Source organism: Atractosteus spatula, chromosome 27 (assembly GCF_055471065.1).
Source record: "Atractosteus spatula isolate fAtrSpa1 chromosome 27, fAtrSpa1.hap1, whole genome shotgun sequence".
Taxonomy (NCBI): domain Eukaryota; kingdom Metazoa; phylum Chordata; class Actinopteri; order Semionotiformes; family Lepisosteidae; genus Atractosteus; species Atractosteus spatula.
In genome coordinates, this window is record NC_142732.1 from 11,469,081 (window position 1) to 11,494,661 (window position 25,581).

Genomic DNA, 25,581 nt, shown 5'->3' on the forward strand with positions numbered 1-25,581 from the left:
TGCCCGGAAGGGGATTTCGGTCACGCTAGGGCTGCAGGTTAGGTTTGGGGACAGAGTTGGGGGGGTGGTTCCTGCAGGAGGGTGAACAAGTGTCCTCATTCCCCCTTGCAGCACAGGGTGTGAAGCCATGAAGCTGTGCCCCAAGCGTAACAGCTGGAAATTGCAAACTGCACAGCAATTATGCAGAAGAGGGAACAGGTAATAAAGGTTTATTCTATTCTGAAAGGAAAAGAAGAGACACATTTTGGCTGTGGAGCCTTCTTCACACCTGCTGACACCTAGTGGTGATGCAGGAGAACAGCAACAAGTCTACTGGTGCAGCTCAAAGAGCTTGAATTCAGCAGAATTGTCCAATTATTTTACAGTGATTTTAATTTCTTCAGCTCTGGTGAACCTGTGTATCTATGTATTAGGTAATCCAAATATACTAAGTGATATTTTCACAGAAGAGAAGCAACGAATTGTATCTCAATTACCCTTAAACTTCATTCCCTGTTTTGAAGTGTGTTCACGTATGTCCTCTGTGTTCAGCTGCAGTCCTGTGCTGTCAAATCCTGCGCTTAACCCTGAAAAAACAGCCGAAACGTCTCTTTTCCTGTCAGTGGGGAATAAAGCTGTCCCTGTTCCTCTGCAGCCTGTGCAAGCTGACGCAGCTCCCTGCTTGAACCTCTTCAATACAGCAGAATATACTGCTGAGGGCTGGGGAGCAGGAACACTCAGACAAGATGGGGTAGAAAAGTGAAACTCTTGCCTACGTTGGTGTGGGTGGGGGGGAGGGTCTTCCACTCAATTTATAGAGGTTTCTCCACCTTCCTGCTATTCTCACCCCTCTGTGACCTTCCACCTCCTGCAGGAATCTCTGTCAGTTCCCTGAGCGACGGGCTCTTCGTGCTCCATGTGCCCTGTGAGGACAACAAGCAGAAGGTAAGGAGGCAGCTGGGAGTTTGTGGTATAAAGGGTGGTTACTTCACCACTGGCCGTCCTTGACCTTTGACATCTGACCCTGTTCTCCCGGCCCGGTTGTGCAGGGAGATGTCGTGCTTCAGAGCGATCATGTGGTTGAGACCCTGACCAAAGTGGCCATGAGTGCGGACAAAGTGAACAACATCAACATCAACCAAGGAAGGTGAGAGAGAAATCTGTCCGACTGGCTAAAATAAATTAATAATTAATAATGGCTTACACTTATACAGCGCTTTTCTGGACACTCAAAGCGCTTTACAGGTAATGGGGATCCCCTCCACCACCACCAGTGTGCGGCCCCACCTGGTGGATTAAACTGAAATAAAAATGTTCTATGTATATTAAATTAAGTGCATGTAATGTAGTATAGTCCGGGGGTGATCCAGTAAAGGCCTGAGCATGGTGGTCATGGGTTCGAGCCGGGGTCACGTCAGTCTGGCTCTGTCCAGGATTCCCCTGGCAGCGCACAACGGGCCGAGAACCACTGAGGGACAGGGTGGCAGTGGTCTGCCAGGGTCCTGGGCTCTCGGACACAGGGTGCCCAGCAGCTCCAAGGAGCCAGCAGGCACGCAGTGCTATCGGTGAGGGCAGGGCTGGAGAGAGTGAGAAGTGAAATTAATTGTACAGAGGAAGTGAAATTGGAATTATACTTAAAACTGTACTAGCTGTACTATTTATTAATCTCCGTATTATTTTTGCACTGTTCGCCAAATTACCTTTGTGCTATTTTTGTCCTGTTTGTATACTTTTCTCTCTTTGCATATTTGCACAGTTTCTGACAATTTTGCACTGGCACCATACTGTTGTTCACACTGTTATTGTTATTGCATTACTGTCTATTGTCTTGTCTGCTGTTCTATTTATAGGCTAATGACAAGCACTTTTCACTATACTATGCACCCATGTAATTATAATGACAAATAAAGTTGAAGTGAAAGTGGGAGAGGCAGCACGAGAGGGTAAGGCTGTAACTTTCCTCTCTGCTCCACAGTATCAAGTTCACGGTGGGCCAGGGGAAGGAGGGCATCATCGACTTCACCTCCGGCTCAGAGCTGCTCATTGCCAAGGCCAAGAACGGGCACCTGTCTGTGGTAAGAGAGGGGCCCAGCTGGGGGGTGGGAGGGGAGTGGGCTTGCTCACTGCACAGCATAGACACGAGACACCCACTTTTCAAGTGCAGCGAACACCTCAGAGATTATAGGAGTCACTACAGTGTGAAGATCAGTAGTTGCTCAATTAAAGAAACAGGAAATGACTGGGGTGTCTTGGTTTTGTGTTGTCACGCTTGGCTCCATGCTGGCACCTAGTGGTGATGCAGAAAACAGCAACAAGTACTGGTGCAGCTCACCAGGATTGTCCAATTATTTTTCAGTGATTTTAAGATTTGAATGTCTTATGCTCTGGTGAACCTGTCTTTTTGTGTATTAGCATATGGGGATTACCTAAGTGATATTTTCAGAGAGAAGCAACAAATTGTATCTCAATTACCCTTAAACCTCATTCCCTGTTTTGAAGTGTTCAGTATGTCCTCTGTGTTCAGCTGCAGTCTTGAAGTGTGCTGCCAAATGACGTGCTTAACTCTGTTGTGTCTTGAGTAAAACTGAACAAGTTTGTCTTGTTGAGTGTCTGCTTCTAAATCCTCTGCAGTGCTCAAGGTCAGCCCGGAGGACTGTCTCTCAGGTCTCCCTATATGAATTCACAGTAGTTGCTGAAAACGACTGGTTCCCATTCCCCTGGCAGGGCCATCAGTTCACTTCAGTGTTTCTATTGCTTTGAGAACATCAAATTGCACAGAAATGTCTTTTTTCAGCCACATCAGAATACACACAAAATCCTGAATGCATTGAATGGCCAGATGAATAAACAAGGTGACACCACGGTGCTGTGTTCCTGTGTCTGAGCTCATTGTGATTTAAATTGCTGTTTTTAGACTGCTCCTCGGCTCAACTCCAGATGATGACTGGGATCGACCAATCGAAAGAGGCAGCAATAAAGAAAAAAGGATACCTACCAGAACCCATCCTCCAATTAGATTACAGCTGTCACAGCCAGCTCTGCCACTCATTGGCTGAAAACGCTAGTGATTTCTCCGCCTTACCCAATCAGATCTATTTTTGCTTCTTTACCAGCACCAAAGGCTTGTGCTTCCAAATATGACAAAAATGTAAAATGTTTTATTTTTTTTAATTAATATTATTATTATTATCATTACTATAATTATTGCTTCATATTAGAAATACACTAAAAACCAAACCAAGGTGTGATCGTCAATGAAACCTCACACTACACAGGCTTGATGCAAGTCTAAAGAAAAAGGACAGATGTTAAAGGTGCACCTGTCTCTCGATCGGATCGTCAGATCAGCCCCTTCCCACAGGAGCAGGAGAAATGCACTTGCCATCAGCCCTGCAGCCGATCAGACTCTTTTTAAAGGATCTTCAGTACTTGATTAGCGGTGATCTTGATCAGACAGAAATAAACATGGGCAGGCAGCATGTGCAGGACCTGGAGTCGGATTTGCTTCTTCTGTGGCTCTGCCCCTGTATAACTCCTGTGCGTGTCACCGTCAAAGAGCTGTGGACTCAGATCTGGGCCGTGTCCCGCCGAGGACTGTCCACAGGTCCAGGGATGAGGAGCTGGACACGCTGAAGGCAGACCCTCCTCATCACTCTTGGGGGAATTTTGTTCCTTGGTTTTCTGTCCCCCCAAAAAACCACTGTCAGAGAGACCAGCGCACCTGGACTGGGGTTCCCACCTCCTCCAAGGGGGTGAATCCTTCGGAGTCTGGACACGGACAAAAGCCTCGTTTTTGTGTTTAACCCCAACTCCTACAGAGTCCAGTCCAGTCTAATCCAGCCCACTAGCTGTGCTATACATTATTCTATTACTCATTATTCACTTATTTCTCACAGCCACAGAATACTGTAACATGCAATTATATGCCATTATTTATCCTGCTGAACACAGCAGCATGATGTATATCACGGCACTATGTCTGCTGGTGGTGGTAGTTCAGGAATATGAATCCTCTGTGATCATACGTCAGAGTGTGCTTGGACAGACCTGCTTGGATTTAGCTTTATGTGGGTAAGAAGCTCAATGAAAGTACATTTGTCTGGTTACCAAAGCCCATCTCCACACCTGCTGGCTCCTCAGAGTGCTGAATGCTGAGGACTTTTTGGATAGCTGGCATGTTTAGTCTTGCCAGCCCAGATTTAGGGTTCTTCATTGTTAGCCAATAATAATCTCCATCTGTCTGTCCATGTGTGAGAAACACAAGCTTGGTGTTTCTTTGATGCAGAATATATGTTCTGTGATTGTCATATCATTGCCCCAGATTACTATTGTGCCTTGCCCAGAGAGAGACATGCTTCTTCTCGAGATTTTTAAAATCATTTAAGTTAGGTTTCTGTGTGCGAATGCAGTGTCGTTCTGCGTCCCTCAGGTGTCAAAGAGATGAGAGAGCTGGAGAATCAAGTAGACAGACCCTCCCCCCACTCAGGCCACCCAGGATGTCGCTCATCATATAAGCAAAGCCAAAATTTTACCAAGTAGCATCCAGTTTTACTAAAAGATTTTAATAAAAGATTTTTAATGCCTTTAATAATTTTTATTCTTTCATTGCAATATTCTGCCCTTGGGGCTGTTAAAAAATAAACTCGTTTAGCCTCTTCTCCTTTCAGACTTCCCCTCTTGTCCAGACCTTGGTGTCTGCCTGTAGATCAGAGACTCTCAGGGGTTGAGCCTCCATGGTCAGATTATTTTAGGGAGTTAAATACCATTTTTGCTTAACTATCCCAGTATCCATCTGCGAAATCCAGGATTGTGGGAATAACGTGGTCTGGATAGAACAGAGATGCTACTGCTTTATAGAATGAACTTGTGGAATGGACAACACTTTAAACTAGTGTCAAAACAAATTTAAATCATTAATCTTTACTGGTAAGATTAGTGTATTAATACAATGAATTATATTTACAATGGGAGAAACATGGCTTTATCATCTCCCCAGTTCAAAAGCAAATGCACTTGATTTCGAATGATTAAAGAACTCAGGTAATATGGCTGTATGTCTGGCAGTTCAGTACTGGTCAGTGCTGTTTGGACACACTCTGTATGTCTGGCAGTTCAGTACTGATTTGCAGAGTACTGATCAATGTTGTACGTGGCTCAAATTCTGCAGACATTTACTGGGATACAGGGTGTTCAGTAAGAGACCAAAGGAAAGTGAGGCAATCAAAATGGATCCATTGCCCCTGTTACAAACCCGTTTGGGACAGCAGGGTGATGTAGGAGACAGCTGACCAGAGAGGAACAACTTCTGAGCGTTTTCAAATTTTTCTAACGTCTTTTTGTTTTTGGTTCTATCTAAAAACATTGTTAAATGCACTGTTCTTCCAAGTAACACATCTGTGTGCTTCACAAAATATTTTTTCAGTAATGTTTCTTATTTTTCATTAATCATATTAAAAATGAAAAAAAAACAGTACAGTTGGAAATCTGTTTTAATACTTTGATTGTAAAAGGGAGTGAAATGATGATTTATAAACCATAGGATAAATAGAAATCATTAAAAAAGCCATAGAAGATTTGGGTAAATATATGTAAATAATGACTTTAGTCTTTAAATAGCCTTTTTAATATGTGCAATATCAATGTAATGGGTTGGACATTTAATTTTTTGGCAGTTTGATTTCTTGCAGAAGGTCATGAAGGTGGATAATGTGTTCCTAATGCTTCCAGTTTGCGTTATTGCTATCTTTGTATGAAGAAGCTTCAAAAATAAATGTTCTTGTTGGCCACCTCCTGCTCCTCTGCGCTGTGGCAGGGCTGCTCTCTGAAAGGCAGCATTCCTGGTTTCTGTGACAATCGCTCAGGGGTGGGAAATTGGGCAGCTGCTTTTTCATATGCTTTTGGGATTGGGGTGCAGGAACACAAGTTTAGTTTTAGTCACCCAGGCTGAAGAATTCCAAGTCTCAAAAACCTGGTACATGTGATCATTTCATTAGCTCATTGTATGTTTCATTTTCAACATGACCAGCTCCTGTCCCTTCCTACCCTAATTGCAAGACACCTTAGCTGACCAGCCCCTTCACCCTGATCACAGACTGCAGTGTCCACCTTGCTGACCAGCCCCTTCACCCTGATCGCAGACAACAGTGTCCACCTTGCTGACCAGCACCTGCCCCCCGACCTTGATCACGGACAGCAGTGTCTATAATTGCTGAAAGTCATGTGTCTGGTGAATACTGGTGAATGACGCATCACAGCGCATGCAGGTAACTATTGCATTGTGTGATCTAATCAGCGTGATTGTATTTCACTGGGAAAGGCTCAGGACTGAGGCACAGGGTTGTCTGAAAGAAAGCAGCCGTTAGAAACTTAAGGTTTCCTAGTTATACAATGATTAGGAATCTGGATTAAAACAGCTCTTTTAAAACTCACACAGGCTTTTTTTTGTCAGTACAGTAATTATGACCTCCTAATTCAAGGCTCTGGGACTGAGTTCCTGGAGGCTGCAGGGTCTGTACAGTTCTGTACCAGTCCAGTCCAGCTCTGATACATGATGGATGTTTTTTAACTGCACAATGGCAACACTTCTACCATGTTCTGAGCAGTTGTATCCATAACCTTTCCTTTATATGAAGTGAATGTTTTGGGTGCTTAACTGTTAAAGACCTTAAGAAACATTCTGTATAAATAACAAAGGACCACTTACTTTGCTGGTCTGGCTGTTGAAATTCCAGAAGATGCTTGGTGTACCAGGAGCAGAGACTGAGCCCCTGAGACTGTCCTAGTCCTTTCCCAATGTCTTCGTTTGTTGTGGTTCAGATTGGTCAAGATGACCTTCTGGGGTTCCTTACATCTAAGCTCTGAGTTACGGAATCAAAATACATAACAGTTTTATTTGACTAAAACTACTGTCTTTCTCCAAGACCTACCAGGAAGGGTCTGGAAGACCTGAGGAGACCAGCGTGTTCTAGAGACGAAGTTTGAGTCTTGCTAAGGCTGGAGTAAGTCTATACAGGTGCAGACTGGGGCTTGGTGCCATAACATTTGCTTCTCCCCAGTGGGAGTGCTGAGCTTGTACCTTTTGAATGGTGGTTGGGTTAAGGAGTTGAGAAATTCAGCCTCAGTTTCACTTTTAATGACAACGAGAGTTCGACCCTGTACTTGTGTCAAAACACAGCTGGGAGCTCTGTGCACCTGATTCCTGGAAACTCGGAACATCACAAGCTGGGGTTCCTAGGAGTTACTCCCCAAAGCTTTTCCTGCACACCGTCGTGTCAAAAGCTCAAGTCATGCCTCAGTCACATCAGCCTCCAGTTAGGTTCAGTGGCCAATCATTGAAGCGCACAGGCAACCTGACTTGTTTAACACTTTTCCAGGGTGCATAGCATCAAAGCAGACTAGCCAAACAATGCTCAAATCTCATTGTTGTCTACTGTAACTGTTTACGCATTTATTTATTGAGTTTTCTGATGTTCTGCTGGTAGGAGGTATGATTTGGGAAAAGTGTACAAAACTTGGAGCCAATCGTTAATGCCAAGTGCATGCTCATACCTTTCTGATATCCTTTTTTTTTCCTAAGAATGGGACTTGCTGATGTGCCTTGTGTTTTAAAATTTTTACAGGACAACTTCTCTTTCTAAAGATGTGTGGCTGTTTGCAGATTTTTTTTTGCCGCACTGCGCGTTAAAGGGATCTTGGAATCACGCTGACTGTTCCGCTCCTTTAACTACCTTCCTGATGATGTCATTTATTTCACGGGGGGGAGATGAGCCTGCAGCGGGTTTGGTAAAACAAGTTTTTTTTTCTTTTCCAGCCTGTCTTGCACCAGTTTCTGTTATCTAATTAAAAAAAACAAACAAAGAGACGATGTATGAGTTCTGAATTGTATACACATTCTTGTATAATCAGAGGAATACACTGAAACAATAAAACCATTTAAAACCAAGCCTCTGTGTGGTCCGTGGTCTGGTTGTGCAGTGCTGGCTGAAGCACAGTCCCTCTGGAAGGCTTTTCCATGGTCTTCCTCAAGGGATCTGAAAACCTGTCATCCTCCTGGTTTAAAAGGAAGCTTCCACTTGGTCTCTCGCTCCTGATATAGTGGACTACTCAGCCTGAGACCTTCGGTCTGCTCCGTACCAGAAGTGTCCTATTACCAGCTTGTTAATCACTGAATGGATCATAAGCAGAATCAATGCAGAAGTTATGGAGCTGGTTGGATCGTGCAATCTGGAACAGTGCACAATGGAAGAATTGTAAGGCAATTAGATAGCCCTGCTATCTGGAATATAAGTGTACATGGTTTATACTGCACATTACAGCACGCCTGCTATCTAGAATGTGTATACAGTATATTTGTTTACAGTGTATAGCATGCATTATTTACTGTATAGACTTATATGCCAGATAGTAGGCATGCTGTAATGTACAGTAGATACTGCATACACTTACAGCACACCTGCTATCTGGAATATGAGTGTATACGGTATGTACTGCACATTACCATACTTGGTTTGGCTTATTCAAACAGCTGTTCAGTCTTCCACAGTGCGGTTTGAAGATGACCGCTAAGGTCATAAGCATAATGTCATAAGGTCATAGCTTAAAAAAGTTAGACCTTTTATAGATCCATTTGCTCACATTGCTGCTTGCTTTTAAGGGAGGTTGGTTATGTGTAATGGAGTTTGAATAGGATTTTTTTTACAGCTGTTAACAATCAAGCAGTTTTCTCTTTCTGTCGTTTGTATTAATCGTGGCATCGTGCTTAGTAACACAGTCTAGTATGTCCTGGTCCAGTTTTGAAATTAACGTCTCGCCCTAAGAAAGTTGCTCCGGTTGGCTGTAAAGTCTTTTTTCACTCCAAAAGAGCTTTTATCTACCAATCCAACAAGTTATTAATTGAACTGGACTCGTTCCTCTGAAGCAGGCAAAGATTGCATGAGGCGGTCATTTTTAGCTGGACTGCAGCTTTTAACTAAAATCCGAGCCTAGATACTTTGTTAACCGGGGTTAAAAGGAGACCGATTTTGTCCATTACAGGAGTTTTAGAAAGAGCACTCACAGTAAAAATAAATGAGCGGTCGGATATCTATTCGAAGATCCTGCCTCTGTGTTTAAAGTCTGCTCACACTCCACACGCCCGAGAATGAATGAAGCCCTTGCCTGGGTCAGCTGACTGTGTTTTGGGAGGTGGGACGACAGTCGGCAAGTCATATGATTTCTCATTTTTTGTGTCAGCGCTGCTGCAATACAGTCACGTCCATTCTCGCTCGGAAAAAATACTGTCCATTTTTAATCGAAAGAGAAAGGAAGGCATTTGCAATGATTTGGTGACTGGGTCAGTACTTTGCTTGTTTGTTTGTTTTTTTTTTGTACCGAAGAACTGCCTGCGACCTGAAAAAAGGAAGTTACTTGAACAAAGCTGGACAATCGCTGGAAAACCGTCTTCCTTGCTCGGAGACCTGTCAGGCAGTCCAGACCAGCTTCTCCACCGGGGTCGGATTTCAGACGAGGTAAGAATCTCGCTTCTCTTATTCCTGGAAGCACAACAACAGGGCGTGTCGTCTCTTAATCGATATTGTGTAGCCCTTTCAGACGTGTTGGTGGATCGCGTTGGTGTCTGAAAGCGACAGAATGCGAGAGGAGGGCGTGGATTAAATCCAACGCGGTTAAAATTAATTTTGGTTTTAGTTCTTCGGTAAAGTCGGTACTTATAACTCACGTCTTTTTTTGAGTTAACGCGCCATACGTCGTATTTTCTGTTTGTGATTTCTAATTGTTTTTTTTTTCCTGGATGTTTGCTTCGCAAGCTGCAGTTACATCACCCGGGGCTGTTTGAAGGACTCGGCAAAGTCGGGACTTTCCCGGAACCCCCTGCGCTGCACTGAGCTTCAGAAGCCGAGCTGCAGGCAGCCTTTTATATCGGGGGTTTTCTCTTTCTTCTGGAAGGTCCCCTTTAAAATAAGAACCCCCGTGTAAACAACAGATCAAGCTGAGCCCTGTAATCACTGTCTTCATGTAGTACTAAAAGCGGGATCGCAGATCAACTCTGAGCTTAGTTTACTTGACCAGACCAGTGGTGACGTATTCCTCGTATCTGGGGACCTTTCGTTGAAAATCCCTGTTCCAGAGTAAGGCGGTACAGTAGATGTGCTTTGTAGGAGACAGATTAGTAAATGTAAGAGTCCGAATAACCCTGAAGACCTGCTACAGGAGTGCAGACCTTTCTTCTGCGGTGGCCGGGTGTTCCCAAGGGACATGAGGCTTGTCCAGGCTGTTCGCTCTTCGTTGTTGATACTGTATATTCAGATGCAAGACGGTCAGACTGCCTCTGAATGTGTTAATGGCACGGCAGACAGCAGACTGTGGTTCTTTGGGCTCTGCACCAGTGAAGGAACTGCAGGCTCACGTGTGTCCAGCAGGTCTAGCTGTCCTGATGACACAGGTAATGGGAATCCCCTCTACCACCACCAGTGTGCAGCCCCACCTGGATGATGCGATGGCAGCCATAGTGTGCCAGTCCACTCCCAACACACCAGCTCTCAGTGTGGAGGAGAACAGAGTGATGAAGCCAGTTCAGAGATAGGGACTATTAGGAGGCCATGATGGGTAAAGGCCAGGGGGTTAATTTGGCCAGGACACCAGGGTAACACCCCTACTCTTTTCGAGAAACGCCCTGGGATTTTTAATGACCACAGAGTCAGGACCTCGGTTTTACGTCTCATCCGAAGGACGGCGCCTGTTTACAGAATAGTGTCCCCATCCCTATACTGGGGCATTAGGACCCAGGGACTGGCCAGGCTCACACCTGCTTAGCTACAGTGGGCTGCTGGTGATAATAACCTTTTCTTCTTCTCCTTATCCTCAGACCGCAGTGATCTGCTCATGGAGCAGGAGGAAGAGCCATGAGCAGCACGCCGAGCACGCCTGGCCCTGCACACGAGGAAGAGGAGGAGGAGACGCTCCGGGTGAGGGTGCAGCCCGAGGGAGAGGCTGCCTGTGGAGAATGGCTGTGGGGCCCTGCAGCCTGCAGCTCCAGGAGCGGAGGCCGGAGCTGGTGGAGATGTGGAGCAGGTGCATCTCCGAAGTCCTGGACCTCTTGCACGAAGAGCAGGTGATCACCGCTGAGGACGTGAGCTTCGTCCGGGGAGATCACCTGGGGAAAACGGACCAGATGAGAAACCTGCTGGATGTGCTGCATGGCAGGGGGGAGGAGTCCTGCAGGGCCTTCGTTGACATGCTGGAGAGGAAGAGACACCTCCTGCTCCAGGCTCGGAGCCAGCCGCAGCAGCAGCACAGTCAAGGTAGCGGCTTAGAAACTCTCCAGAACCTCTTGGAAGTACACAAGAAGATTTTGGGCAGCCAGCATGGCACAGTGGTGGATTACATTGGTAAGAGCAGGCCCGGCCAGCCCCTGGAGGAGAGCTACACCGAGATCACCCTTTCGCTGAACGAGACTTTTACCGTGCGGGGGCAGCACGAGGTGACGGAGGTGGGGAACGCTTTCAAGAAGCTGGATTCGGAGCGCAGGTGCGAATTTGAGACCATAAGTAAGAATCTGCTGCAGCAGGACATGGTCACCGCCGTTCTCTGTGGCGTGGCAGGTAGTGGCAAGACCACTGTCACCAAAAGGTTTGTCCAGTACTGGGCCAAGGATTCCTTGACATCCAAGATTGTCTTTATCTTCACCTTTAGGGAGCTGAACCTCATCACAGAGTGCAGGAGCCTGCAGGAACTCTTGTCCACCCATTACAGCCATCTGAAGCCCATCTTAAACCAGGTTTTCTCCAAAGATCCCTCTCGGATTTTATTCATTTTTGATGGGCTGGATGAGTTCCAGTTTCCCTTGGATTTTGACAAGACGCCGAAATGTACCGATCCCGAAATGCCTCAGAGAATCAATCACATGGTGGTCAATCTACTCAAGGGAAACCTGCTGCATGGCTGCTCCATGCTGATAACCTCCAGGCCTCATGCTGTCAGCAAAATTCCACAGGTGCTTATCCAGAATTTCTACAAGATCTTAGGGTTCTCAGCTCTCCAGCAGAAAGAATATTTCAGGAAGAGCTGTGGAACTCCGGAGGCAGCCGAGGAAATCTGGCAATATGTCTCGGCTCGCCCCCCTCTCTTCCTGATGTGCCATATCCCAGCTTTCTGTTGGATCATTGTTACTGCCCTGCAAGAGAAAATCTCTGTGACGGCCGGGACTGAGAACACTGTCACTGTGACGGAGATCTACTGCCGCTTCCTCAAAGCTATTCTGGTTTTCCACGGGGAGCAGAAAGACGGATCGCAGATTCAGAAGCTCCTGAAGGCTCAGCAGCTGCTAAGGACCATGAGGCCTCGTCTGAAAGATTTGGGCGCCCTCGCGTTCAAGGGTTTAGTGGAACGCAGGTTTATCTTTGGCCCTGGAGACCTCACCTGGTTCGCCCTCGACCAGAATGACTTGTCCAAAATGTTCCTTGTGGAGATCCTGAAAGAGGACCGCGACTTTCTTGCCTACGAGAAGAGCTATCACTTTGTCCACACCAGCTTGCAGGAGTTCTTTGCTGCTCTGTATTACGTGTTGGAATCCCAGACCGGCATGGATCCCTTTTCCTGCCTGAAGTCCGCCCTGCTTCCTGTGCACCGGAGGCTGGCAGCCGGGATGAGAAAGCTCTTCGGCCCAGAGCGAGTTCTCAGGAAGAGGGTGAAAGAGGCTTTCAACTGGAGCCATCGCCATCAGTCCGGCCACATGGATCTCTTTTGCAGGTCTCTTATGCAGTTTTTTGTATTTACAACCAAGTTAAAATGTTGTTTTCTGCTTCCATTAATGCTTTGATTTATCCCAATTAGAAAATTGTCAACAAATTAACTCCCTGCCATGCAGGGTAACAACTATAGCAGTAACAGCAGTTCAGCCAGCAGCTATATTACCCTGCAACTCACGACTGGCAGCCCAGAGAATCTCAGCAGGTGTGAGTCTGACCAGTACCTGGATGGGAGACCTCCTGGGAAAGCTAAGGTTGCTGACAGGAACACTATACTGTAAAATGGCACCGTCATTAAAAATCCCCGGATGTTTCCCAAAAACAGTAGGGGTGTTACATTACACTGACGTCCTGGCCAAATTTCCCCCTGGCCTTTACCAATCATGACGTCTTAATAATCCCCATCTCTGAACTGGTTTCATCACTCTGAGAGCTGGTGTGTGGGGAGCGTTCTGGTGCACTCTGGCTGCCGTTGCATCATCCAGGTGGGGCTGCACATTGGTGGTAGAGGGGATCCCCATTACTTGTAAAGTGCTTTGAGTGGAGTGTCCAGAAAAGCGCTACACAAGTGTAAGGAATTATTATTAATTCCTGTTCCACATCCCTGCAAGCGTGCTGATAGTGCTGTCCTGTACGAAATGTGTTCCGAATGGGTGCAGAGCACTCTGCTACAGGTGTTCAGAAACTGAAAAGTAGGATGTCTGTTGCTATGGAAGTGTTTGGTGATGCAGTTTGTCTCTGTGCCGTGCAGGTTTGTGTCGGGCCTGCTGGTGCCCCGGACACGCCAGATCCTGGAGGGGATCTTCGTGCTGCCTGGTGGCGCACACCCCCAGCTCTTCCTCCTCCGGCTGCTTCACAAGCAGCTGGACAGCAGCAGCCTGGTGCCGGAGAGGCAGGTCAATGTGTGTCACTGCCTGTACGAGGCGCAGGACCCTGGGATGATGGACAGGCTGAAGAGCTGGCTGGCGCACGTCTCACAGGGCCAGGCCCAGAACAGCCCCCGGGATTGGACCGAGCTGGCCTTCCTGCTGCAGCTGGCCAACAATCTGGACGAGCTGAACCTGGAGAACCACGGGCTGGGGGCCGACGGGCTGCGCCGGCTGCTGCCCGTCCTGCCATTCTTCAGCACTCTCAGGTGCGCCCCCTTCCTTGTAGCCAGTGGTATTGCCATGCAAGTGATTTTGACTCTTTAGCAACTCCCCTGGTAAAAAGAATTCAATGTGTTTTTGTTTTGGTAAAAAAAGTCTTGAAGGTAATGACCCCTGAAAGTCAGACGACCTTAACTTACACCAGTGGTGCACAGCCACCAAAGCACATTTCTCTCAGACCACATTAAACACATGTCCAGCAGCCCTGGCTCTGTGATGATCCTCTGGCTTAAAGGCTCCCTGTCTCTGTTGTGTGTCAGGCTGGGACAGAATCCCCTAGGCAGTGAGGGAGCCGCCGTCCTGGCCACAGTGTTGAAGAGTCCAGACTGCAGGATCGAGAGGCTGTGGTGAGTAGGGTAGACCACGAGATTTTCTTTTTCAACCAGCACCACAACCAAGAAGTATTCCACTTTCAACAGCTGCAACTTTGAAGGAAAGGCTGATGGCAAATCTGGCTGATGTTCGTGAAGGAGATCCATGCATTACTGCAGCGTCAGTACCCGAAGTGTCTTCAGTCAGAATATGAAGTTTGAGCATGGCCTGGGAATTCAGGTTTTCACTGACAGGTGACATTTGTTCACCAGTGATGGGTGTTGTGCTTCTGTTGCAGGGTGGTGGGTGCAGGCCTGGGGTCAGAGGGGGTCAAGATGTTGTCAGAAGGCCTGAAAGAGAACAGCACTGTTGTGGATTTGAGGTGAGAGTCTTCTCCTCCACATTTCATTCTCTGGTTTGCCAGCCTGCTGATGGAATTATTGGATCATTGAGCAACTAACAAGCGAAGAAATGCAACAAGGTCTGAGTGGCTCTCTAACTTCTTATGTTTTTATGTGCTATTGCACACTTGGGAGCAAATACTTAGTGGATAACTGATACTAAGACAGAGACTGCATGATGAATTATTGATCGTTCAGATTGTAGAATTGGAATACAGAAGCATGCACATCCTCTGGAAGGGCAGAGAGGCCAGGTGAGGGATCTGGACACTAATGAGCGATGTTAAGTCTGTGTGAAAAGTGAAATGGTTCTTTTAATTGCATTCTTGGGTGAGAGTGTTAACTACTTCTACTCAGTATGGTACTTCCTTCTGATCTGTGCAGGTTGGCCATTAATAACATTGGGGACGATGGGGCTGGCTGCCTCGCCGACGTCCTGATTAGGAACAGGACTCTTAAAGACATCAGGTGAGGACACACAGGTCTCCCGGAGGCAGAGAACTCGCTGACTGACCTCAGGAAACCTTGCTGGAGTCCCTCTGTAGGACCTGGCAGGACACACGCAGGGAAAAGCACTTGGAGAAGAGTACTTGTTAGGGAAGGACCTGACATGAGTTAAGAAACAATGAAGCTTGCTTTATAATTGCAGCTTATAGTAGTTCTAATTAACAGAACGGAAATGACTCCAAATAAGTCCAAAGGGATGCCTTGATCAAAGTGGTCACCCCATTGAACTGCCTGCAGCTCAGTCTGTTGCTTGTAAGCCCCTTGGCTGTGCCTTCCTTTGTGTAACTTGACCATCAGTTTGCCCTGATCGGTTTGTCTGAGCAGCTTGTGCAGATTCAGCCCTGTAACTCCACTCGGTAAGCTTCAGCTGCTGGAAAGTCTGACCTGGTTCTTTTGGGATTGTTTCTGGCCACCAGGTTACGGGACAACCTGATAACGGACAAGGGGGCGGAGCTCTTCATGGCGGCTCTGCGCGAGAACACCACGCTGGAGTATCTCTGGTGAGCCATCCCGTACTGGTGCTCCACTCTCCTTCTCCTCAGTGGCTTCTCTTCCAGGTGCTCTGCCTGCTGGCCGCCTGTCCTGTCCTCGCTGTTCCTCTCCTGCAGGCACAGCACTGCCACCTCAGCCACCTCCAGAGCCTCCTGCTCAGACTGCATAACCATAACCATAACCTCTCGTTCCTTCATTTCCCAACCTTTCTGTTTTGGTTATGGTATTATGTAAAGTTTTTCTCTTCCTTGATGTTTTTTCACACTGCATTAAGTACTGTTCATTTTCCAGTTCATTTGTTTTTTTAAAGTCAGTTGCTGTGGTGCCTCCTATTGAATTTAACACGATGGTACCGATGTCCTCTCCCTGTATCTTTTCTCTCCACCAGGCTGTTTGACAACAAAATCTCCAAAGCAGGGGTGAGAAGGCTGAAGGAGTTTGCGAAAACCCAAGGGAGTCTGGACATCAAGTCCTGCACCTGAGGCTGTGCCTGGCGGGCAGGGCTGGTCGTCTCTCTCGTATGCGCGGGTCAGGCAGAAGGCAAGCGTTGAGCCAAACCGATGTCATCATGGAGACGTGCCCACCTGACCTGTAGGCTTCTGGTCAGGAGCTGCTGGGGTGACTTATCACCACCAGCAACCCCTGGACGTGCTGCGGAGTGATGCTGGACTCGCATCGCCATCTGCTTGGTCAGGCTGTTACATGAGTTTCACAGCGCGGAGCTGCAGTGGTTAAAGACTGACTTCTTTCAATCCAGCAGCCATATCACTCTGCAACTCACAACAACTGGCACCCCACTGGAGCTCAGCAGGTGTGAGCCTGGTCAGTACCTGGATGGGAGACCTCCTGGGAAAAACTAAGGTTGCTGCTGGAAGAGGTGTTAGTGGGGTCAGTAGAGGGCACTCACCCTGCGGTCCATGTGGGTCCTAATGCCCCAGTATAGTGACGGGGACACTATACTGTAAACAGGCGCCGTCCTTCGGATGAGACGTAAATGTCTAATGACTCTCTGTGGCCATTAAAAATCCCAGGGCGTTTCTCGAAAAGAGGAGGGGTGTAACCCCAGCGTCCTGGCCAAATTTCCCATTGGCCCTTACCAATCATGGCCTCCTAATAATCCCCATCTATGAATTGGCTTCATTTACTCTGCTCTCCTCCCCACTGAGAGCTGGTGTGTGGGGAGCGTACTGGCGCATCATCCAGGTGGGGCTGCACACTGGTAGTGGTGGAGGGGATCCCCATTACCTGTAAAGCGCTTTGAGTGGAGTGTCCAGAAAAGTGTTATATAAGTGTAAGCAATTATTAATTTGCTAAAATACTAAAATCACTAAAATTATTCTTTAGTATTACGTAAAACTAACATCGCCCTTAATAAAGTGCTGCTTTAAAGGTACAGCAGCCACAAGTATCTTAAACATACCGCTGTTTCTGAGAATAAACCAAGAGCAGAACTGCATGACTGAAGTCTGGCTTACTCTCCCAGTCAGATTAAAAATGTTCTCATCGCTGGTCCAGCGCTGTCGTTTCCGTTTCCGGCCCGTCTGTGCCCACGAGTCTGGACAGGACTGGGTCATGTCTGGAGTTGAACTGGTTTTGACTTGGAAGGAATCGGGATGAAGACATGACCTGCACCTCATCTTGTAAAATGAACTAACAGGAGGGTCTGAAGTGTTCTCTGGGGCGATGAGTCCTCCTCAGTGTGGAGACAGTGCGCACCACAGAAAGCCCAAGATACCAACTGCTGCTGCAGTCACGGGTATAAGACTTTATAAGTGAACAACATGTGTTGAGAAGACTGAACTGAAAAGGTTGAACTTGAAAAACTGTCTCTCTATATATTCTGTCATGAATATAAGCTACTGTATATAACTTTGTCTGAATTTTCCCAGAGTTAATACGGTGAAACGATGAAGTGACTTTTGTAGCTTTGTCAAAGAAGCACATTACTAGCATTGTTACATTAACATGGATTCTTTGATGAGTTAGTATTTAACATTTTCAGGATGTTTGTCTTCATAAGAATTGAAATTGTAGTAACAGCATTGCAAATGGTGAAGCATTATGTTACCGGTTTTTAAGCAACTTTTTTTGATAGAAACGTTCTTGTCTTTCTCATCTACCTAGATTTTTTTATGGATATATTTACTCTTGTTTCTATATTTTCACCTGTGGATAAACGGGTGCAGATGGCTTTTGAACTCCATAATCCTTGTGTGTCAAAAAATAAAATGGATTTCAAAGTTTTACTTTATAAAAGAGCGGGTAACATCCAGTTGTTTCCGGTTTAATTGGAAATAGGCCTCCAGTATTTTTTTCGTCAATAAACATGTGGTCTTTAGCAGGGACCGTTTAAGTCTTCAGCTCCAGATTTTTAAAATGAGAAAGGGAAAGGAAACTCCTCTAGGTTGTAGAGTTTTCTTAAAGCCTCACCAGTCTAATGAACTCAGCTACCTAGTGTATGGCCCTTCTGTGACTCTCACACCAGTGCGGGGAGCTCTGAGGTCTGTGCACATCCCTCTGAAACAGCAGAGCACTGCTTGAGCACTCTGCTGTTGTGTGGCCAGCCAACCTGACGCCCGCCGACCAGCTCAGCCTAGTGATGAGTCATTGCTTGGGACATCCCAACCCGAGCCCAGATCCTAACGTAATGTGTGCTGTCACTAGAAAGTCACATCCATAATATATTTAACAGGGCACACCATAAATCTCCTACAGTATATACACTATTTAACGGGAGGGTTTTGAGTCATATGGATTCGTTCTGGAAATGCTCACATGCCCCCTTCTGGATTTATTGATATTCCACCCCAGTTACTCTTTAGAAAGCCTAATTCTGGTGATGAAAATGAGGCAAATGAAATGAGCAGGCTCAGCGTCAGCTCCCTTCTGTACCTCTGTAGGGGAACATGTTGTGATTCCCCTGCAAGGTTTTGGAAGTGTTGGTCAAATCTCCCATGAACCCCCCTCGTTGGACCATGGGCAGTTCTAGTGCCCGAAAGCTTTTTAAGATGGAAGTGAAAGTTGGCATCAGCCACAGTGTCTTTTTTTTTTCCATTAAGTAAAGAACCACTGAATTGACCACAGGAATTTCATTTCTGGATTTTTTTTATACAAGGATCTTTATGGATAATGGTATCTTGTCAGTTACAGATGTATGGAAGTGGTTTGGTACAGTATATAAAACTAAATTATCATTCATTAATAAATACGTACAAAAATACAAAACATTTAGTATGAAAAAGATACTGGATGACATTTAGTGTCTAGATGCGTCCAGTGGATTTAAATTTGCTGCAGCTTCCTTGTCAAGTCTCCCAGTCTCCGGGGAATATGGACAATTGAGACTGAAAATTGCAGGAAAACTCAGCTGTCAGTCGAAACTCCTTTGCCACCTCCTGCGGGAGGTTCATAACCCGTCCCCCGAAAGCAGCCGTGGAGGAAAACCCATCAGTGTTGCTGTTTCGGAACTTTCCCGAAGATCCCTGATGTATCGCAATAAATAAGTCAATAAATAATAAATACGTAAATAGTGAAAATAAAAACTTCACAGGCCGAGGCAGCCTGCAGGCCCCCAGGCGGCCTCTCACTTCCGGGGCTTCGCCCGCAGCAGCGCGAAGTCGCGGGCCACCTTGCTCATGTAGGACTCCAGCTCCCGCAGCACGATGTAGCCCTGCAGCCGGCTCTCCCAGGGCGAGCTGCCGCTCAGCAGTGAGCTGATCAGGCCCTGCCTGTGCAGCTGGGGGGTGGGCTGGTTCATGGCCAGCAGCTGAGGACACACAACAGACACGCGGTCACTGATCCGCCCGGTCCTGGGAGTCTTGACACAACGGGGCGTCGGCACCTGGCACGAGCTACTGCAGGAGCAGACACCCCGCGGGCCTTGAAGAAAGATCAGTTAACTGCGAAACGCCAAACGAGCAGGCGGGCCAAAGGGTCACCTCTTGTTGGTAAATTTTACGGGATTAAATCCTTTTCCTCCCCTGTTGTTCTTTTTTAAATGGAGGTGTAAAACAATGCCATTAGTACTGTGACAGAATTGCTGCATTATATTCCAGTCTCATACAAGTCTCATACAAGCGCGAGGATCAATAAGTGACCGTCGGATGGACGGTGCTCAATACCTGTGATTTTATCTGCTGGACAAGGTCTTGGAGGTCCAGCTGGATGTCCGTCATGGCCTGGGTCAGAGTGGACGGCTGGCCTTTCTCCTGTCTTTCCAGGTACATCCTTGTCACTTTCACGTGGTCCAAGAATATCGGCAGGTCTCGGGCTGAGGCTGTCAGGCGCTCCTCATCCTGCACAGACCACAGATCCTTCAGTGAGGAGGACTCTTCACACTGTGTAACAGGTCTTTTGCGGTGCTTGAGCTTGTTAGGGTGGCATAATTGCCAGGAGACAGGAGACCTGCTGCTCATTCCCCCCTCTAGACGCAGAGATTGCCATCTCTCTGACAATTCCCCAACTGGAGCCGCACAGCACCTCCTACAGGCTGTGGCCATATTGTGGGAGAGTTCAAGACTATGAATCTTCCTAGATGAGGTATGTCACTGTAACAGGCCAAAACACCATATAAACCCTGATACTTCAACAAAGCCCTCCATGCCATTTGAAAAAAAAAAATTATTATAGAGCCTCAATATAAAAAAAAAGCTTAACAGGGTTTTAAATCAAAAAGAGGACAAAAAAAAATCACTAACAAAACGTACCAAAAAAAGTCAGAACAAACAAATCAAACAATAATAAAGCTGGTGGAAATAATTACTTTTCAGACTGGATTTAAAGGAGTACAACAGTCTGCTGTAAAGTTAGGGAGGGGATTCCACACAAAAACCAGACCTGAGCTGCGATCAGTCTTGCCTGTAGTCCCCCAGCAATGCACTGATTTTACTGAATTTAATTTGAACTAATTAGACGAAACTTGGCATAGCAAAGGGCGAGAAGATGAGTTGAGCACCACAGTGCCAGGCCCCAGGCTGTGCCATACCTTCATGTTGACCCACTTGGAGTAGGCGGTGTTGGCGCTGGGCAGTGATCGCAGTACTATGTTGTGATTCTCAAACTGGTCACTCAGCTGCTGCTCTTTCTGAGGGCAGAGAGAAAAACCGTGCTGATCAGGTTCGGGTTAACTCGTCCAAATATTTACTGCCTGCCCACAGTTAGACAGCAAGAACTTTTAATATAGCAAGATAAATCTTTTTTTTCTTTTTAGTCATTGAGACTTAGTTATGTTGTCTTTTTCTGACGTGTTCTCTTATTCCAATGGAGAGGAATATAGGAGTCTCTTACGTATTTGACCAGCAGGCTGCGGACTTGGCTCAGAATCTTCCTGGAGAACCGAAGGCTGTGAGAGAAGTTCACCTCCTGACTCTTGAGCTCTTGGGGGCTCACCAGGGGCAGGAGGCTGAGGGACAGGAGGAGTGGCCACACACAGGACATCTCTGAAACAGTGGGATACAGATAGAGCTGAGGAACAGGTCCAGCATTCAGGTACAGTTAACTTTCCTAAGACGCCCACGCCCCCCCCCCCCACCTGACTTCACATTTCTAACTGTAGGCAACATTCTCTTCCCATCCCAGCATGCACTGTTCTTTAAAAACATACCACCTGGGAAAGCTGGGTAGTGTAGTTTAATGTAGTAGTGCAAGACTAGGAACTCAAGCCTGTAACAGTCCGCCCTGGTTTGCTGCCCAGGTGGGTTTGCAGCACAAAGATTGCAGGGTAATTCGGTTCTAAGAACAGCAATCTCGATGAACTGTGGAAATGGGTAAAAGTAGTAAGCATTTCTGAATGTTTCAAGGAGCTTTAACACTAAATAGCAATAACGCTGAATTAGTCCACATCATAACCACTCTCTCTCGTGCTTGAAAGAGAGAGTCCATCAGAAAAAAGTAAATGCATTCCATGAAGAAAGATTAAACTCCAAGCAAACATTTACAAAAACAAACCAGGCCTTTTCACAAGTCCAGCCAATGTTAATTGCAGATCTCCTATAACTAACTTTCTAAATTGAACAGAGTCTTTAAAACATATCACAAATCCAAAGTCCATACAGCTCAAAGTTCCCTCATGGCAGTTAAATTTTTCCCTGGGCAGAGGGAGAAGGAAAAAAGGATATTAGCAATGGGAAGAACTGACTTGTTTTCTTCTCCTCATCTATCTGTGTCAGTGTGCGTCCCCCCATGTGTATCCAGGTTTCTGCCTTCTTCTTGAAAAGGGTTAGACCTTCACACCTGGGCTCAAGAAGACTGATCAGATTCCCTTGTTTAAATTCATAGAAAATATCTTATTGCTAGAGCAATATGATGGGATGATAAATTCAATACATCTATTCAATTCATTTTTAATGTGAAAAGTTTTTTTAATGACCGATGTGACCAGATTGGTGGGTTGTGGGTTCGAGTTCCTGGTGCAGACACTGCTGTGGTGCCTTGAGGGAAATACTGTGCTCCAGTGGCTTCAGTCCACTCTGCTGTGTGTGGGGACCAGCGTTGCTCTAGTCTGCTTACTGCTAAAGAAACCCAGAGTTCTGTTTCAATGAGGTCTGGACCTCACCTGTTTTGTACTTACTCATAAATTGCTGTAAGTGTCACATTTTATTAGTCTCATTTTGTAGCTTAGTTATTTTTATATAATCGTGAATGAGTTGACAGCTGAAAATACCAGATATTATTTTCACTTGTTTTTAATACAATTAAAGCCAAATTTGATCTATCTATGCAATGGTTTTGTTGCCCTGTGAATCAGTTTTGAATTAAAGCTTAAATCCTCAGCAGGTCCAGTGAGTCCTGATCAACTTTATTAAGTAAACAGTCAGCTAGAAATGATGTCAATACTTAATTGTTTTGCCAAATCATTAAAGAAATATGAGCCATACTTTACCATGGCCTGGACTCATGCTGGTTCCTTATGGTTTTTTGTCTTCCTTTTGGGAAGATCTTCACAGGAGTAAAAGGCACATTTGAGAGCTCAGAGATGGTGTTTGTCATTGCAATGATGCCTTCAATGCCTTCGATCTCTATATCCACCTCCCTCACCCAGTGCACAACCCCAGACGTCATCGAAAAGTGATAATCTTGCATTTCTGGTTTATAAACTTGCTTTTGATACTCTTTAAATAAAATTTCATTTACATTTTTACACTTGCTTAACCTGCATTGACACCTAATACCTCAGTTTGACAGATGTATCCAATGATATTAAACGTTGATTGTGCATCAGATCAGTGGAGCCATGGTATGTACAGCAGTACTGGAAGATACAGAATGACACTTTTTGGTCATGCTTAGAAGAATTTGTTTCCAGCCTAGTTTTTAAATTCTCCTCAGAATGCAGCGAATGGCTCTGATAATGGAGTTATCACCTTCATAAGTCACATCCCTGATCAGTGAAGGAGTCAGTGCTTTTACACACTCAGCCCAGGGTATACAAATTATTAATGATAATTAAGACATTGCTGTCACAATGTGCTGAATTGCACAGTAGCATCAACCTGCCTTGTTCAGAGATGCACAATTCAAACAAGATACTAGCGATCAGTCATGGAACTCCACATAGAAAACACAAGACACAGATAATTCTGAACCTACCTTCTGATTTCTGTACTTCTGGTCCTTGTTAATTTTTGAGAGTTCTTGCTCTTCTGATGAGCCTCCTGTTTTTAACCCTACTTTATACTCACTCCCACACTTTCAGTTCTTGACTTATTCCTGTTTGGACTTTTCACTCACTCATCAGAATACAACAACAGGAGCCTCGTCAATCGAATTTGGAACTTCCCCGGAGGTGTAGTCATGTTCCTCTAGTTTCATTAGCCAAAAAATCGCTTGCAGAAATAAAAATTCATTTTCAACTTACTACAACTCCCAATTCTAGTTCTACTGAAAATTTCTTCTGCTACAATTGTCACCACAGCTAGTGTATTATGGCTTATAATATGGATTGTAAGATCTACACATTCTCACTACCAAAATGCCTAGCATGATTTTACTACTGCTATTACTCCTAACAATAATATATTTAGGGTATTATTCGATTTTTTTTTACCCATTTTGAACACTTGTAATACAAAACCAAGTTTCTTTTTTTTTTCCAAAACAACTTCCTCTAACTCTAACCCCACACCAGAGGCGTAGCACCTGCAGATACCCAGGGGAAACACTGCAGAGAATTGCCACAGACTCGGAGAAACTTGCAGGCTCGGCACTTCTCATTATGCAACAGCAGAGCCATCGCGAAACTGCGCAGAGTCATCATCGCTCGAGTTCTCAGATTAACATCATACAGATGTAAACAGTGGAAACGAAGGGGAAAATGGGAATATTTTCCGTGTCAGACGCTCAGAGAGCTGAATCTTTAAATTAAGACATGACGCAGTGTAATCAGAGAGCAATTAACTCTCAATTACGCAGTAATAAGGCTTTTATGAGATAGGAGAACAACCTGACTTTCGTTAATAAACAAGCTGGGGTTCATGCCAATCAGGTTAGTAAAGTTCTTAAGAATGCATAAATGTAGTATGATTGTATAAATAATCTGATGCTTTATTTTCTGTAGCACCTGTCGTGGTACACCATACCAAGGCATTGTCCATAACACAGGGAAAATTCTGTTAGCTTGTTTGTTAAAAATGCTGGCAAATAAACATGATTAAGCACCTTATTTACTCCAGGCTAAGGGCATTTCTGAGAAATCTTTAGACCCCTTTTTCCAAAAACATGATTGCAAATGGAGAACTGTGCAGAAAGAGGGTCTGTGCCCCCCAGGAACTGCGGACTGACACCTGAGCACAAGAGGGCAGGTGGAGCAGGAGAGAGTGTTTTCTTCACCCAGGGGTGTGTACCCTGGCGGAGTATGGAACAGAGTGCCTTCACCCCAGGGTGTGCGCTCAGGGGGACTGTGGGACGGGGGGGTTTTGAGTGCATGCTCGGAGGGGGGGGGGCATACTTCTTGAGGAACGTACAGTTTGCACGAGTTCCATAAACAACTTTGAGAGTTACAGAGAACCACAGGGATTCCCTCTCATTGCTACGTTACAACTCTGACCAGCTATTTCACTTTTGCTATCTGGACGTTTGAGTCAAGTAGAAACATGAGGGAGAGAATCAGACATTTTTTCTTCTGCTTTTCTTTAAAACGAAGGGGTCCAATAAATCATGCCGGGGAATGTTTGATTTATTATAAAAGAATGGCAATCAAAACACAGAAAGTGAAAGAGAAAGAAAGTGGTCTCTAAAGACCGATGCGGGTAGAGTGGGTTTTTAAAATTCCTGTTTATCCTGGAGATAGGTTAGACTGCAGCTTTCAGAAGGGCTTCCCCAGGCTCAGCCTTGACCTCTTTGAGTACAACAAAGCCCAAACAGCAGCTCGCTGAGATCAAGGGTTTGCTAAGGGACCGTTGTGCTAGTGTGAAGATCTCTTAACACACCTACACTGCCAATGGATGCCTTCCATTTCTAAATCCCTTAATTGATATTATTATTAATCCTTGTTATACTTTTCAAAGTTGATTGCTGTAAAGATGCTTTAGGAGAGCGTTCCAAAGTCATGCCAGCTGAAGGCCTGATATGTTGCGTTGAGAAAAGATGACAGAGTCCAGCAGGTGAAGACGGCAGTATAAAGTGAGGGAAAAACAACCCATTGGCTGTAGTGGAGCCATGCAGTGCTTTGAACATGAGCAGGAGAATTTTCAACTAACGTTAAACTCAAAAGGGAGTCCGTTCAAAGAAACCGGAACCAAGGTTGTGGGTTCATACTGTAAGTCTTTGTATTTGTTAAAGCCCACATGTTGATTATGGCTGATTGAGAATCATCTTAAATATACAGCAAGAAAACTCACGCAATTGTCACTTGTAGAAAAGACATAGGCATGACACCAGCTTGCGTTTGTCAGTGTCACAGTCAAGCTCTCCAGGAATATGATTTAAAGAGCCTAGGGGCTCCTGAATGGCTTCAATGGCAGAGCAGCTTGCCTGGTGGCTTAATGGGTCAAGGCGTGGGGT

General features: G+C 45.7%; 3 protein-coding genes across 8 annotated transcripts in view; 2 read left to right on the forward strand and 1 right to left on the reverse strand.

Annotated features, from left to right (window-relative positions):
- The window catches only part of LOC148814438 (unconventional myosin-Ic-like), a 68,728-nt gene extending 62,963 nt beyond the window's left edge, over positions 1-5,765 (forward strand). For all 5 annotated transcript variants that reach the window (XM_088906705.1, XM_088906710.1, XM_088906707.1 and 2 more), the window contains 4 exons: positions 854-924; positions 1,029-1,126; positions 1,955-2,054; positions 2,894-5,765. In XM_088906705.1, the coding sequence (XP_088762831.1) occupies positions 854-924; positions 1,029-1,126; positions 1,955-2,054; positions 2,894-2,920 (296 nt within the window). In that variant the 3' untranslated portion in view covers positions 2,921-5,765. The remainder of the gene's footprint in view (positions 1-853; positions 925-1,028; positions 1,127-1,954; positions 2,055-2,893) is intronic.
- Positions 5,766-9,203: 3,438 nt separating this feature from the next.
- On the forward strand, positions 9,204-17,854 carry LOC148814439 (protein NLRC3). Of its 2 annotated transcripts, none has more exons than XM_088906711.1 (8): positions 9,204-9,485; positions 10,841-12,723; positions 13,474-13,857; positions 14,131-14,217; positions 14,481-14,564; positions 14,968-15,051; positions 15,507-15,590; positions 15,971-17,854. In XM_088906711.1, exons 2-8 carry the CDS (start codon positions 10,979-10,981, stop codon positions 16,062-16,064), a joined length of 2,562 nt encoding a protein of 853 aa, XP_088762837.1. In that variant the 5' UTR covers positions 9,204-9,485; positions 10,841-10,978; the 3' UTR covers positions 16,065-17,854. The 2 variants fall into 2 exon arrangements, with proteins under 2 accessions (XP_088762837.1, XP_088762838.1); XM_088906712.1 differs by lacking the exon at positions 9,204-9,485 and having other exon boundaries at positions 10,903-11,502; positions 11,668-12,723.
- Positions 17,855-19,165: 1,311 nt separating this feature from the next.
- LOC148814440 (cardiotrophin-2) lies at positions 19,166-22,641 on the reverse strand. Its single transcript, XM_088907238.1, has 5 exons — positions 22,463-22,641; positions 20,869-20,983; positions 20,567-20,665; positions 19,704-19,877; positions 19,166-19,348 (listed from the first exon to the last, which is right to left on the reverse strand). Exons 1-5 carry the CDS (start codon positions 22,639-22,641, stop codon positions 19,166-19,168), a joined length of 750 nt encoding a protein of 249 aa, XP_088763364.1.
- Positions 22,642-25,581: the final 2,940 nt, after the last annotated feature.

What these genes read in the sequence shown, in the direction of transcription:
- LOC148814439 (XM_088906711.1), top strand. Translation starts at nt 10,979, where the DNA reads ATGGCTGTGGGGCCCTGCAGCCTGCAGCTCCAGGAGCGGAGGCCGGAG. An exon ending in CACATGGATCTCTTTTGCAG is followed by an intron (nt 12,724 to 13,473) that starts GTCTCTTATGCA and finishes TGTGCCGTGCAG; the next exon opens with GTTTGTGTCGGGCCTGCTGG. An exon ending in ACCACGCTGGAGTATCTCTG is followed by an intron (nt 15,591 to 15,970) that starts GTGAGCCATCCC and finishes TCTCTCCACCAG; the next exon opens with GCTGTTTGACAACAAAATCT.
- LOC148814440 (XM_088907238.1), bottom strand. Translation starts at nt 22,641, where the DNA reads ATGACGTCTGGGGTTGTGCACTGGGTGAGGGAGGTGGATATAGAGATC. An exon ending in CAGCATGAGTCCAGGCCATG is followed by an intron (nt 20,984 to 22,462) that starts GTAAAGTATGGC and finishes CCTGTCCCTCAG; the next exon opens with CCTCCTGCCCCTGGTGAGCC. An exon ending in GCAGCCTGCTGGTCAAATAC is followed by an intron (nt 20,666 to 20,868) that starts GTAAGAGACTCC and finishes CTCTGCCCTCAG; the next exon opens with AAAGAGCAGCAGCTGAGTGA.